This window comes from Balaenoptera physalus, assembly GCF_965194825.1.
Source record: "Balaenoptera physalus genome assembly, chromosome: 15".
In the NCBI taxonomy this organism is placed as follows: Eukaryota; Metazoa; Chordata; class Mammalia; order Artiodactyla; family Balaenopteridae; genus Balaenoptera; species Balaenoptera physalus.
Genome location: NC_138894.1, coordinates 76,106,292 through 76,122,609, shown reverse-complemented (window position 1 = coordinate 76,122,609; position 16,318 = coordinate 76,106,292). Strand labels below are relative to the sequence as shown.

Below are 16,318 nucleotides of genomic sequence, written 5' to 3'. Positions count from 1 at the left end.
TGGCTCAAATTTTACATTAAGACATGTTTTAAATCACCACTTAACTCAGTTTCACAAAAAAAGATTAGCTTATAGGTCACAAGGAAAATCAGTGGCAGAACTGAAGACTGAATTCTAGAACGTTAGTCTCCAACATTTCCAACGCTGTTAGAAACAAGTACTAAGTTTTCTTTATTCTCTCAAAGGCAAAATAAAGAATGTATAGTAGGTTTGAAAGTTGGAGATCATAAAGCACTTTTTATGGTTTCCAGTAGACCAAATTCTTTTCACACTCTTAAGTTTCTTTTATTTTGAATTTAGTTGTGTAAATCAGCCCATTGCTGATAAACACAAATTAATATTAGTCCTGAGATCAGCATTTCTTTTATTATAAATTTAGCTGTATAAATCAGTCTTTTGCCAATAAACATAAATTTATATTAGTTCTAGGATCAACATTTTGAGAAGGGATAAAGTAAGGATCGTCTGAGCATTTTTAAAAGAATGTTGGTCTAAAATAGCCAGTAGAATAAAAATACATTGTACAAACTAAAATAGGGCAAAAGAGCTACAGTGCAGTACATGAACTAAAATAACTAGCAGTTCAAATGAGTCCAAGTGCTAAATATGTAATTATCTTTCCGATTACCTTATATGTACAAGAGTTGTTTTAATTTTTTAAGTCTCACATTTCACTCCTTTTGTTGTTGTTTTCAAAAAAACACATTTTTTGTGTATTTTTCACATATTTGCTCAATTGTTACCTTGTCAGACTCCTCTGTGAAGGAGCTAAATCCCTACCGTTTGAGACTCTTGAGCCAAGGAGGGACATAATCTGATGAGTGTGTTGAAAAGATCTCTCTGCCTGTGGTGATGGGAATCGACTGCAAGTGAGCGAGGGCAGAAGCAGTTAGGGGTAGTTGCAGTCAACCAGGCTGGAGATAATAATGACTCAGATCAGGTGGTTGTGGAGGTGGTGAGAAGTGGCTGGACTGAGGATATAAATTGACAGTGGAGTCAGTAGGATTTGCTGCCATTTGGAATGTGGAAGCAAGAGAAAGACAGGAATCAAGGATGATGCTGAAGTTTTTGGCCTGAGAGACAGAAAGAATGAAATTGCCATTCACTGAAATGAGGAATAAATATCAAAGGAAAAGCACAAAATCAGGATTTTTTGTTTTCATCATGGTAGTTGGATAATGAAACTCGAATTAGGAAGAGGTCTGGGATGGAGATAAAATAGTTGGGAATCATCAGCATATAAATGGTATTTAAAGTCAAGATCCTGGATGAGCTCACCTGGGGGAGTGTAGATAAAGAAAAGAGGTCTTGGGGTTAAGCGTTGGTACACTTCAGTGTTTAGAGGTTGGGGAGACCAGAGGGAGGGCCAGTGGAGAAGCAGAGAAGAGCCAAGAGAGACTGGGATCCTGGAAGTCAAGTAAAGAATGTTCCAGGAAAAAAGTGATCAGCTATGTTGTAATGCTGCTGACAGAACAGTAATAAGATGAGGACTGAGAAATGACCATTGGATTTGGCAATGGTGTGGTCATTGGTGACCTTGAGCTGTTTTTGTAGAGAGGTGTGGAGGAAAGGCTGACTGGGAGAGGGTTCTGGAGAGGATAATAAAAGAGGAAATGTAGACCTCGAATATAGACTAATTCTTTACAGGAGATTATTTTGTAAAGTAGAACGGAGAAATGAGATGGGACCTGAAGAGGGATATGAAGTCAAGAAAGACCTTTTTTAATGATGTTTGCATGCTGATGGGAGTGAGTGGGTAAACAGGAAAAAATAGAGAATATAGGAGAAAGAATGGGGACAATTGTTGGGAACATGTATTCTTTTGTGTGTGTTCCTCCCTCTATAGTACTGTATGCAGCACTAAAGGAAGACTTTTCTCTTCTTCTTCCCAAACTCCTACTGAGCTAGATGCTCCTCTTATAAGTTCCCATATAACTCTGTTGCTCCTATACTTAACCCTTTCAAAGTATGACTTCTTGTACTTAGGGCCAAAGAATCACACTTCACAGGATATGTTAGTCCTCTAGGAGCTTAACAGTACACTAAAACCACATCTTTCTAGCAATTTTGGACTATAACAGAAGGTAAGAATTTTATTAGGATCTTTCACAAACCTTCTCCTCCCATCCACAATGACAAGCTCTTTATAGATCCTTAAGTAGCTCTTAACTATTCTCTCAAGTGTTGAGTTGCAAGTAGCCTGCACGATTGGGGTTCCATACTGTGTCAAGAATGATTCTGAGGTTTCTGGTCTGAGAGACTGAAAGAATGGTATTACCATTTACTGAAATGAGGAATAAGTATCAAAGGAAGAGCACAGCTGCTCAGCTCTAAGGAGTATCGCTGTTTCTCACCGTTGGCATTCCTGGTGACACAGTGACTTCTGGGACCTCAGCTTTGAGTCTGTCCATTTGGTTCTCTCTTTTCTGCCTTTTCTGTCATGGGGTTAGGCTTGTGGTGATGAAGAAGTGCTCTGTCCTTAGCCAGAGGTTGATGTAAGTTAAAAGATGTTGTTGGGCTTCCCTGGTGGCGCAGTGGTTGAGAATCTGCCTGCCAATGCAGGGGACACGGGTTCGAGCCCTGGTCTGGGAAGATCCCACATGCCACGGAGCAGCTGGGCCCGTGAGCCACAACTACTGAGCCTGCGCGTCTGGAGCCTGTGCTCCGCAACAAGAGAGGCCGCGATGGTGAGAGGCCCGCGCACTGCGATGAAGAGTGGTCCCCACTTGCCGCAACTAGAGAAAGCCCTCGCACAGAAACGAAGACTCAACACAGTCATAAATAAATAAATAAATAAATAAATAAATAAATAAATAAAAGAACGTGAATTTCTTTAAAAAAAAAAATGATGTTGTAAGCAGTAAAACAGCACACAACTATGCAGATCGTAGTTACCATTTTAATCTTTTGAGCTTAAGGTTTATATTTCTGTTTGCATTTTCAAGGTTTTAGGTCAGAGTTTTAAAATTAGGGCCAGGACCTTGAAGCCAGTTGCTTGGGTGTTTGTAGAAAGGAGTGGTGGCTCTTGTGGAACCTTCTGTAAGAGGTGTGCATGCCTCCTCATGTGCGTTCATCCGCCCATCCATAAAAAATATTTGTAAATGCCTGCTATGTTTAAAGATGTGCTAGGGAGTTTAGGGCGCTCATATTTTTAAGGGGGGGTAGACAGTGGAGATTCAGGGAGCTGTCTAGTGGTCATAATATGAAAAAGGTGGAGACCCACTCTTTAGAGTAGCTCTAGATCATCCCCAGAGTTCTTTATTCAAACAGAATTTCATAATGAAACCCAAGATGTCAAAATCCCAAGCTGCACTGCAGGCTTGCTGCCAGAGAGGCTGGAAGACCCAGGACCCCACCAGCTCAGCACCCCTCTTTGTTGCCTTTGCAGAGGTTTCTTAGAAGCCCTAGGTGTCTGCATAGCCCAGTTGGAAAAACCCCTCCTCTAGACTATGCCAGAGTTTTTTTAAAAAATGTGATTCCTTAGCCTTTCCCATCATAAAAAAGAAAAAATATTATTATGATTTCCCATCATCATAAATTGAGAGAGAAACTTTTTTCTTTTGCATGAGTTTTCTCTTTTAGAAAATAATAGAAGCTATTATTTAAGCTTAGTTAATGTTTTAAATCACCAAACCTCTGCATATCTTTCCTATAGAGACTAGTTCATGGAAAGAATTACTGAAAAATTTTAGTTGATGATGATGATATTAACAGATTGTCAAGTGATTAGAGTCTTATTTGGGGTACCCACTGATGTACTGCTTTATATGCGTGGGTCGAAGTTTGACCTTTGTTTTTACTTCCAGACATACTATAAAGGATGGTGATTTATGTCATTAGCTTATGGGTTATAAATATTAGTGAAGTGGTCTGAATGCTTTAGTAAAGTCAGATGAATCGAATGGGCAGGTCTGTGCCTATTGTTTGGATTAAAAAAAATCACACATTAATGTATTCTTTTCATCCTTTTAAAAAACAAAAAGGTAAAACTACTGCATTATAATTCTATTGCACATTTAAAATGCAGATTTAAAAAATTCTAATTGTGCTTTTTAGTAACTAATAATTTAATAGTGCTTTTTGATCCTCCCCTACTTTTTCAACCTTCTTTTCTTGCTTGATGTTAGGAAACCCAAATTGAAGATACCTGCAGTTCAAACAGGTTGAACTTGTGGCCTTGGCTGTAATTGTCACTTCACAATCTATTTTTTATTTTAATCTTATTATTAAACCTTTTTGTTCCCTGCAGACTGGTGAATTTTCAGCTCGTTTCCTTTTGAAGTTGCCGGTGGATTTCAGCAATATTCCCACATACCTGCTCAAGGTAAAAGTATATGATTATCAGTATGAGAATGTAGATGAGCTTTTTAAGTCATTATTTAACTCCGACTATTTGCATGGTTTGCCAGCATTTTGTTCAGATGATGAATTCTATTAAGAAATATATTACATGAAGATCCACGGAGTTACTGTTACCTAAAAGCTAAAATAGTGGCCCTAAAAATCATTTCAAAATGGATTTTCCTTATCAGACAAAATTAGTAAAAGCAAATTAAACATTGGAAAAAAAACTGCCTTTGGTTAATAATCTTTTGGGGATGAAAGGCTCTCTTAGAAATTATCTTAATATGCATTCTGTCTTTAAGTAGGATTGCATATTAACTATGCTGTGCTAAAGGATGTTTCATTTTCTTTATTTATGTCGCAGTTGATCCCGGGCACCTTGCAAGTTGGACTGTCCTGGAGAGACCTAGAATTGAGTTAGGCCGGTGTATATGGCATTCTTTAAAATATGATGCAGGCAACTTGTGGCTTGGGAGCAGCTACTTTGGGAAGGGGTCTAAATCCAGATCCACACTAGGCTGTGGTTAGTGTGAAAAAAAACTAAATGGACCAGGGAACCAGCAAGTTCTGCACAGGAAGCCTTAAGACAAAGGCCTAAGTTTATCATAGATGTAGATTTGGGTCGTAATTTAAGGTATCTCCTCAGCCATCTTCAGCCTATGGTGATATAGCTTTGCTCTAATGTAAGAAAAATTTCTGCCTTCCAAATTTGATGTTGTTCAGAGGGTTAATGGTATTTATTACAGTGTAGCGAGAAGACAAAATCCTTGTGCAAGTGTTCCTGCATATTATAGTAGTCATAAATAACATTAGATCTTAATCTTGATAATGCCTGGAAATACAATATAGTCTGGTATATAAACTATAGACCATAGGAAAGATTAGGGAACACTTTTTTTTTTTTAAACATTCTACCCAAGGGACTTATTAGTTTCTTTTCCCCTAAGTAAAACATGGGATTTTTGTGCCTCATTAAACTTTCATTTTTAGTTTCTAGTTGACTGTTTTCCCACTGTGTATCCAAGAGTTGTGACCTGTGATTACCAAGCATAATTAATTTGGTTTTAGCAGTTACTTTGCTCTATTAGAATAGCAAGCAGTCTCTTTGGAAACTCTTAAATCACAGACTCATTGACCTCTATATGTCCAGTTAAAACTCTATTTCTGCTCATTTAAAACAAAATTCAGTAGTATATGAGAGTATATTATTCATATAATCACTTTAATCCATAATTTACAGTTATAGTTCCTGTATTTTGATCTGTTGGGCCTTATCAGTTTGAATGGTTGTCCTGTTTGTTTGAACTTAGTGTTGTCTCTGCTCATGTTCTTGAAGGTCAGAGGAAAAAACATACTTCTTGGATCATAATCTATATATTTTTTCCTCTTCAAAACCAAATTTCCATGTTTTCTAGTCTAAGACTTCTAACTTTATATTGTTTTGCCCTCACTTTCCTTGCCAGTCAGATAGGAAAAAGGTGGAACTTATTTGGCAGAATTGGAAAGCATTTTTCCCTTCCCAAAGTACAATGAAGTGATTTTTCTACTATAGATTAAATGCCTACCTTGCAGCACTAATGTCTTTCTGGATCTTTAGTTCCTGCAAAGAGGAAAAAAACCAACAAGGATAAAAAAAGAGAAACTCTTGTATAACACAAAACAAGGGCAAAAAAATACCTACCTGCATACCAAAAGTAATCCAGAATACCTGTTGAGGGTTTTAAGATCTAAGTTCCTAAAGTTGTTGTATCATAATCTTGGGACATTTGGCTATATGCTTAAAACTAAGTTTGCATTAGGAACTGTTCTACATGTTATTTGCATTTGGATGCTCCTAATCTAATTACCTGCCTGCTGTCTGATAGTCTAAGTCCAAAAGTAAATTCCTCAAATTCCTAGGGTTAGGATACTCTTCACAGCATCAATGTAGTTTTGCCTCACCATCTCAAAGAAATGAAAGGTAAAGTAGAACTTTTAAATATTGACATATCATGGAGTTTGACTACATATCCTACCAATTTGCTACAGTGAAATTTTTTCACCCTATGATGAAGCCATCATTCACTCATAAGTTTATATTTCCAAGTGTACATGTTTTATCCACTAATGAAATTTTTTGATGTTAGAATGAAAAAGCCATTAAGTATTCAGTGATATGATTTTGCCTTATACTATACTCCAAGCATATATGGTTCTTTTTTTTTTTTGGCTGCGCTGGGTCTTTGTTGCTGCGTGTGGGCTTTCTCTAGTTGTGATGAGCGGGGACTGCTCTTCATTGTGGTGCATCGACTTCTCGTTTCGGTGGCTTCTCTTGTTGCGGAGCACGGGCTCTAGATGCGCTGGCTTCAATAGTTGTGGCACGTGGGCTCACTAGTTGTGGCTCGCGGGCTCTAGAGCGCAGGCTCAGTAGTTGTGGCACATGGGCTTAGTTGCTCCACGGCATGTGGGATCTTCCCGGACCAGGGCTCGAACCTGTGTCCCCTGCATTGGCGGGCAGATTCTTAACCACTGTGCCACCACGGAAGTCCACGTATATGGTTGTTACATGGGATAGAATGAATTTATTCTGAAAATGAGTCCTGACTTTAGTGTCTGAGTTTTATTCTTAGCTGTGGTAAGTCAAAGGGTTAGATAAATCATTTACATAAAAACTCAGTCAGTAAAAAAAAAAAATACTTCTGTATTAATTAGGATTCTTTATTTCTGGGTGATAGGACTCCAGCACAAACTAGTATAAATTAAATGGGAAATGTGGTACAAATCCTCTGCTTCCATAGTCCACGTAGCAGGAAATAAATTACAGGTAGGCATAGACTGACTTTCCCATGTCTGTCCTACTTGGGCGCAGGTGTGCACCCCTGAACTTCTCAACTGAAGAGAATACGCTCCATCCATGTTGTTGTAAATGGCAAAATTTCATTCTTTTTTATGACTGAGTAATATTCCATTGTATACAAGTACATCTTATTTATCCGTTCATCTGTTGATGGACATTTAGGTTGCTTCCATATCTTGGCTATTATAAACAGTGCTGCTACGAACATGGGGGTGCATGTATCTTTTTGAATTAGTGTTTTTGTTTTCTTTGGGTAAATACCCAGGAGTGGAATTGCTGGATCATGTGGTAGTTCTATTTTTAGTTTTTTGAGGCACCTCCATACTGTTTTCCACAGTGGCTGCACCAATTTACATTCCCACCAACAGGGTACCAGGGTTCCCTTTTCTCTGCAGCTTTGCCAACATTTGTTGTTTGTGACCTTTTTGATGATAGCCATTCTGACAGGTGTGAGGTGATATCTCATTGTGGTTTTGATTTGCATTTCTCTGATGATTATTGATGTTGAACATGTTTTCATGTGCCTGTTGGCCATAGGTATGTTTTGTTTTGTTTTGTTTTTTGGAAAATGTTTATTTCAGTTCTTCTGCCCATTTTTAAATCAGGTTGTTTATTTATTATTTTATTTTTTAAAAAAATTTTTCATTGAAGTATAGTTTATTTACAATATTGTATGCACAGCAAAGTGATTCAGTTATACATACATATATTCTTTTTCAGATTCTTTTCCATTGTAGGTTATTACAAGATACTGAATATAGTTTCCTGTACTATACAATAGGTCCTTATTGTTTATTTTATGTATAGTAGTGTGTATCTGTTAATCCCGAACTCCTAGTTTATTCCTGCCCCCCCCCATTCCCCTTTGGTAACCATAAGTTTGTTTTCTATGTCTGTGAGTCTGTATCTCTTTTGTAAATAAGTTCATTTTTATCATTTTTTTTTTAGATTCCACATATAAGTGATATCATATGATATTTGTCTTTGTCTGACTTACTTCACTTAGTATGGTAATCTCTAGGTCCATCCATGTTGCTGCAGATGGCATTATTTCCTTCCTTTTTATGGCTGAGTGATTTCAAATTAGGGTTTTCATCTTTTCCAGATATATGTCCAGCAGTGGGATTGCTGAATCATATGGTAACTCTACTTTTAATTTTTTAAGGAATCTCCATAATGTTCTCCATAGTGGCTGCACCAATTTACATTCCCACCAACAGCGTAGGCAGGTTCCTTTTTCTCCACACCCTCTCCAGCGTTTATTATTTGTAGACTTTTTGATGATGGCCATTCTGACTGGTGTGAGGTGATACCTCATTGCAGTTTTGATTTATTTCTCTAATAGTTAGCAATATTGAGCATCTTTTCATGTGCCTGTTGGCCATCTGTATGTCTTCTTTGGAGAAATGTCTATTTAGGTCTTCTGCCCACTTTTTGATTGGGTTGTTTGTTTTCTTGATATTGAGCTGTATGAGCTGTTTGTATGGGTTGTTTATTTTTTTGATATTGAGTTGTATGAGCTGTTTATATATTTTGGATAGTAACCCCTTATTGGTCATATCATTTGCAAATATTTTCTCCCATTTGGTAGGTTGCCTTTTCATTTTGTCAATGACTTCCTTTGCTGTGCAAAAGCTTTTAAGTTTAATTAGGTCCTGTTTGTTTATTTTTCCTTTTGTTTTCTCTGCCTTAGGAGACAGATCCAAAAAATATTGCTGTGATTTATGTAAAAGAGTGTTCTGCCTATGTTTTCTTCTAGGAGTTTTATGGTTTCAGAACTTACATTCAGGTCTTTAATCCACTTTGAGCTTATTTTTGTATATGGTGTGAGAAAATGTTCATATTTCATTCTTTTACGTGTAGCTGTCCAGTTTTCCCAGCACCGCTTATTGAAGAGATGGTCTTTTCTCCATTGTATATTCTTGCCTCCTTTGTCATAGATTATTTGACCATAGGTGTGTGGGTTTATTTATGGGCTCTCTATTCTGTTCCATTGATCTATGCATCTGTTTTTGTGCCAGTACCATACTGTTTTGATTACTGTAACTTTGTGGCATAGTCTGAAGTCAGGGCATGTGATACCTTCAGCTTTGTTCTTCTTTCTCAAAATTCTTTTGGCTATTAGAGGTCTTTTGTGTTTCCATATGAATTTTAGAATTATTTTTTTCTACTTCAGTGAAAAAATGCCATTGATATTTTGATAGGGGTTGTATTGAATCTGTAGCTTGCCTTGTGTTGTGTGCTCATTTTAACAATATTAATTCTTCCAATCTGTGAACACGTTATATTTTTCCATCTGTTGTGTCATCTTCAATTTCTTTCATCAGTGTCTTATAGTTTTCTGAATACAGGTCTTTTACTTCCTTAGGTAAGTTTATACCTAGCTATTTTTTTTTTTTTTGATGTGATTGCAAATGGGATTGTTTCCTTAATTTCTCTTTCTAATAGTTCTTTGTTAATGTATAGAGATGCAACAGATTTCTGTATATGAATTTTGTATCCTGCAACTTTACTGAATTTATTGATGAGCTCTAGTAGTTTTTTGGTGGCATCTTTAGGATTTTCTATGTATAGTATCGTGTCATCTGCAAACAGTGACAGTTTTACTTCTTCCTTTCCAACTTGGATTCCTTTTATTTCTTTTTCTTGTCTGATTGCTATGGCTAGGACTTCCAATACTATGTTGAATAAAAGTGGTGAGAGTGGGGTGCTATCATTCCTTCATATAGTAGGGGAAAATAGGTAATAGCATGACTGTTTAAAATGTGTGTGTATGACAGTCACAAAATGTGACTTGTCATCAAAGATTGAGTTTTAGTAAATTTTCCGTTTTAAAATTCCTCACTCTCCTCACCTTTCCTTAGGAACAGGGAAGAATTTTGCATTCTGTGCAGCCAGAAGAAGAGAATTAGGCTAATTAATCTCCCTGGATTTTTTTTTTTTGATGAATTCTTGCATTGTCCTTTATTATTTGGAATTGTTTGAAAGTCCATTTATTTTTACATATTTGCTAGGAAGGAAACTGATAACTTCCCCCAAATATTCTCTTTTTTAAAATATAGCAAGCTTGTTAGAGTGATATGTATTGATTATAGTTGTTTCTCAGCAAGCATAAGGTAGCAAACATCAAAAAGCCCTCTGATCCTGATAACTGAATATAAATTCAAAGACTGTTAATTACAAAATTTTTTCTCTAAACCACACATTAAAAGATGCTTCAGAATGTGATACCTTTTAGAGGCAAGAATATACAATGGAGAAAAGACAGTCTCTTTAATAAGTGGTGCTGGAAAAACTGGACAGCTACATGTAAAAGAATGAAATTAGAACACTCCCTAACACCATACACAAAAATAAGCTCAAAATGGATTAAAGACCTAAATGTAAGGCCAGACACTATAAAATTCTTAGGGGAAAACATAGGCAACACTCTATGACATAAATCACAGCAAGAACCTTTTTGACCCACCTCCTAGAGTAAGGGAAATAAAAACAAAAATAAACAAATGGGACCTAATGAAACTTAAAAGCTTTAGCACAGCAAAGGAAACCATAAACAAGATGAAAAGACAACCCTCAGCATGGGAGAAAATATTTGCAAATGAAGCAACTGACAAAGGATTAATCTCCAAAATTTACAAGCAACTCATACAGCTCAATATCAAAAAAACAAACAACCCAATCCAAAAATGGGCAGAAGACCTAAATAGACATTTCTCCAAAGAAGATACACAGATTGCCAACAAACGCATGAAAGGATGCTCAACATCACTAATCATTAGATAAATACAAATCAAAACTGCAATGAGGTATCACCTCACACCAGTCAGAATGGCCATCATACAAACACTAAATGCTGGAGAGGGTGTGGGGAAAAGGGAACCCTCTTGCCCTGTTGGTGGGAATGTAAATTGATACAGCCACTATAGAGAATAGTATGGAGATTTCCTTAAAAAACTAAAAATAGAACTACCATACGACCCAGCAATCCCACTACTGGACATATACCCTGAGAAAACCATAATTCAAAAAGCGTCATGTACCACAATGTTCACTGCAGCACTATTTACAATAGCCAGTACATGGAAGCAACCTAAGTGTCCATTGACAGATGAATGGATAAAGAAGCTGTGGCACATATATGCAATGCAATATTACTCAGCCATAAAAAGAAGCAAAATTGAGTTATTTGTAGTGAGGTGGATGGACCTAGAGTCTGTCATACAGAGTGAATTAAGTCAGAAAGAGAAAAACAAATACCATATGCTAACACATATATATGGAATCTAAAAAAAATGGTTCTGAAGAACCTAAGGGCAGGACAGGAATAAAGACTCAGACGAAGAGAATGGACTTGAGGACACGGGGAGTGGGAAGGGCAAGCTGGGATGAAGTGAGAGAGTGGCGTGGACATATATACACTACCAAATGTAAAATAGATAGCTAGTGGGAAGCAGCTGCTTAGCACAGGGAGATCAGCTAGGTGCTTTGTGACCACCTAGAGGGGTGGGATAGGGAGGGTTGGAGGGAGACGCAAGAGGGAGGAGATATGGGGATATATATATATGTATAGCTGATTCACTTTGTTATAAAGCAGAAACTAACACACCATTGTAAAGCAATTATACTCCAATAAAGATGTTAAAAAGAAAAAAAAAGAATTTGATACCTTTTTAGTTTAGGGAATTTTTTGGATCCAATAAAGTCACACTTAATAAGCAGCTTTTAGAAATAAAGACTGCTTTAACTCACTCTTGTGAAATCTGGTTTTAAACAAAACAGTTGTCTGGTGCTTGAAAGACCATAAAGGATTCACAGGAAACCCTCATGTTATCTGAAAGGAAATAGTTTCTGTCTAATCAAATAGGGGTAGGCATACCTTTATAAAAGTAGGAATATGTACCTGGAAGAACGTGCCATAAAAGTAGAGTGCTTTTCATTCCAGTAATAAGTCTGCTTTATCATTGCTAAAATTGAGCCAAAATCTGCATTTGAGGCTTAATCACAAGATAGTAAAATTATAGGCTTGTAGGCCATGTGGTCTCCATCACAACTACTTAACTTTGCTGTCACAGCATGAAAGCAGCTACGGACAATATCTAAATCAATGATTGTGTCTGAATCCCAGTAAAACTTTATTTAAAAAAATAGACATTGGACTGGCTTTGGACTGCAGACAATTGTTTGCTGGCCCCTTTTCTAAATTATGGGATGGAGGGTGGGGGAAATTCTTCACAAAGGCACCTGGAGCATCATAGAAAGATGAGAAAAAGGATTTGGTTCAGTGAGTTTAAGTGAATTTTAATACCATGGTCTCTTTGTTTTTATTTTACTAGCACCTTCAGCTTGGTTGAAGTCTCCCTCCCTCTTTTCTTCCCTCCTCTTCCTTTCCTTCCTTGTTTTCTTCCTTCCTTTATTCCATCTTCTCTCTTATTTTTAAATAATCTGTTAGCAGCATACAGTTTACTAAATTTTCTTCCAAGTCTTAGTTTCCCTAACTGTTAAAATGTGATTAGGCTATAGCACAACACATTGGGTTGTTGGGAATATCAATGAGATGATGAATATGATGGTACTTAATACATTTCTGAGCGTGGAGTAAATGCAGAATAGAAATGGTTTTGATTTTATTTAGTCATTAATTTATATTTCAAAGTATTGAATTTATTGTGGTCTAGGAAGAAAGTAAGCATTTCATTGAAATTAAGATAGAGTTATGTTTACTACTTCTTTTTCTTCTGTCCTGTTTTTCCCCCATCTAGAATTCAAAACCCAAATTTTCACTTGCCCCAAATTTTCAGATATAATTTATGGTAATTCTGACAGTAGTATTTTTCCCTACTGAAAATGAAGAATAGTCACAGGCAGCTTCTGTGAACTTCCTCCTTTCAGTTTTCTTTTATTGTTTTCTTTTGCTTTTATTTTTTTATGGTGTACTTGTGTTTTTATCTTCTAAATTATAATTTTAGAATGGAGCTGTGTCTCAAATCACTATCAGTTGACCTGCTTTGCTACCCTGTCCCCATATATCTTGATAGTTCTTTACGTACAGTGTATTCTGTTACATACAATGCTTTAGTAACATGGATTAGTTCGCACATGATTGATAAATAGTGGAAGTATGTCAGTATAAGTCAGAAGTTGCCATGGTTTAGTTAATAGTTTGACCACTGAATAACAGCAGCTGAATGAAAGTACACTAACGCAGATGAACTAACAAGCTGTGGAGGGTTTTTGTATGGCACACAGTGTCCATTCACTCCATTCCTTTCACGTGGCTCAGTTTTGCTGTACACTCTGTATTTAAGTATTTATCGCACGGTTTCTCCCCATCTTTGTGGAAAAGAAACACAAGACAATAAGCCAGAGCTTTCCCTCTCTGGCATCACTACATTTTGTCCAAAACCTGCTTCTCCGCTGTAACTTCTAATGATGATGTCCCTCTACTCTTTCCCATAACTCAGCAGTTTCAACCTTTCCTTGTAGCCCCTTTCATTAAGTTATCTTCAGCTTTTTTAAAGTCCTATATTTAGTATAATAATTCTTTGTTTATTATGAATATAGCATGTCATTTTAAGTACATTAGAGTTTTATTGGATTTACTTTGGTTTTTGTTAATGCTACGGTTACAAAGTTGTACAAGCGACTAACTGTAAAGTAAGGTCTAGCCTTGCTATATTTTTCTCATAAGCCTCTTATTCTTAATGTGTAGTTTACTAAAATGCAATTTTTTAAAGGAATGCATTTTCACATTACAGCAAAAACAATTGTATTCAAACAACCAGAGATTCTGTTCTTTTATAGGCTAGGCAGCTTTAGTCCTTTATACTTACATGTCATACGATTTTAAAACCTTCTGTATCCTCATACTTCTCTTCAGGAGGTATTCCAGATTGCCAGCATCTCTCTTAAACTGTGGTGTCCAGAAATAAGCACAAAATTTCAGATAGGATTGATCAGGTCAGTGTTCATTAGAACTTTGAACTTCACCATTTATTGAGTATTTATTGAGTTTGTAAAAAAAACCCAAACTTCCTTATTTTTCTAATCCTGTTTTATGCAGTTGGTTTTTTAAGGCAAAGTATAGACGAATCCCTTCATACTGTCTTTTTGAATTTGCCGTTTGTGTTCAGCCTGTTTATGGGGAAGGTATTGCCACCTATAATTCAGAAAGGGAAGTATGGATTGGAACCAAGTAGCACAGTGAGGGTAACAGGAATTATGGGCTGTGATCATTACAGGTTTACCATTTTTTATTCGGAGCTGTTTTCTCAATGGTGACATTTCCTCTCCCCACATCATAAGGTTACCACCTGGCACATGACAGGGCTAGTGTCAGTTTATCAGTGTCATCTGTTACCATTAATCCATTTTCATCAATCAGCTGACCTACAATTCAAATAAAAGTAAACTCTGGTTTGGGGCATAAGATGATTGCATAGTCAATAGTAATGCAAGTCATAATAATTTCAGTACCGTAAGAGAAGTACAGAGTTCTTTAATGGGTTGGTGAGAGATTACATCTAGTTAGAAAAGACCTTTATAAAGGAGGTGACATTTGAAATGGGCCTGAAAGACTCGTATTGATAGAGAGAAGCTAGGGAAAATATGAGCGTGGTTTTAGGTGACAATGAAAGAACATTTGGAGAACAGCAGAAAAGTCTAGTTTGCCTAAATCACAGAACATGTATACAGACTAGTGGGAGATAAGAAAAGAAAGGCATTTTAAAGATATAATGATATAGACAGAGCCTTAAATATTCAACTAGGGAGTTTAGTGATTGTTTTGAGTGATTGCTTTGAGTAGTACTATGATTGGGATTGTATTTAGGAAGAGAAGTCTGCCAGGAGACATATATAAAATGATTGGGGAGAAGGAAGAGGGAAATGAGGCTGATAGTCAGGGTTCAGGGGATGTAAAACTGAATATTAAGGGTCTAGGTGACCACGTTTCAGACTTGCTGAAGTTTTCATACCTGTTAGCTGACGTGCTTACTCACCTAACTCAATGATCAACCTGGGAAAATGAGGGAGAGGAAAGGGTGCAGTCAGAACATTCTAGTCAGTGCTACCCAGAGTGTATGTTTTGGTTCATGATGAGATAAGTTCAGAATTGATAGTCTTTAGAAACATTTAAAGCAATTTGACAGAATAATCATGTCTGTTGACTGTAATGATAAAAATATTGGGTTTGCATTTTGATGTTTAAAATTTTTTTCTTTTTATAAGAACTCATTTTTAATGTATTTTATGAAGCCGTCAATATGTGAAGAATTAGGAAAAACAAAACAAAATGAACAGTAACAGGTCCTTCATTGTAGATATTTTGAGGAGCCCTGTTCTAGCTCACACCTTGCGTTCTAGGGCCCCTGGCTGCCATTGCCTCTCTTATCCTGAGACACAGCAGTCTTTTTGAGTATCCTTGGGGGTTTTCAGTTTTGTTCTTTTTGCTTAGCTAGGTTTTGTATTCACGGTTACACAATGTTCCACTCTCCTTTTTTTCTTAATAAACGCACCGCCAGGATTTGGAGTAGGAGAAGGAAACTGCAGCCCTTGATTAGGATGGCATCTAATATACAACTGGAAGAGAGGGATTTTTTTCTTTATAAAATATTTTAAAACAATTTTAACCAGCACACTTATATTTTGATCTAGTTTCATGACAAAATAATGTCACAGTGATACCTGCCCTCTTTCTAGCATTTTTCTGAAGATCCCTTTCCTTCCTTGAATCCATTTACTGCAGCTTTGTTTTTACATGATGACCATATTGTTGGAATGGGTGACACCCAGAAACAAGGTTGGTGTCATTATTTGTTCCAAGGGTGCTTATGCAAAGCTTTGACTCTCTTGAAGCAGGATAGACAATGGTTTAGGTTTTTCAAGCGTTGTGCTAACTCTACAGCGTAGTCTATACACCCTGAATGTCTATTCAGTGTGTGGGTACTTCATGAAAATAGTCTTTTACATAAAATCGTGGAATATTGATGGTGATGGTATTCTTAGTCTCTATTCCATAGACCAGCACTTCACAAAGTGTGGTCCTGGGACTCCTGGTATCGCCAAGACCATTTCAGAGGGTCCATAAAGTAAAAACTGTGTTCAAAATAAAATTAAGAATTCATTTACCTCATGATT

General features: G+C 36.7%; 1 protein-coding gene across 4 annotated transcripts in view; it reads left to right on the top strand.

Moving 5' to 3' along the window:
- The window catches only part of BABAM2 (BRISC and BRCA1 A complex member 2), a 443,342-nt gene that overhangs the window by 147,195 nt on the left and 279,829 nt on the right, over positions 1 to 16,318 (top strand). For all 4 annotated transcript variants that reach the window (XM_082427967.1, XM_082427965.1, XM_082427966.1 and 1 more), the window contains exon 6: positions 4,250 to 4,324. In XM_082427967.1, the coding sequence (XP_082284093.1) occupies positions 4,250 to 4,324 (75 nt within the window). The remainder of the gene's footprint in view (positions 1 to 4,249; positions 4,325 to 16,318) is intronic.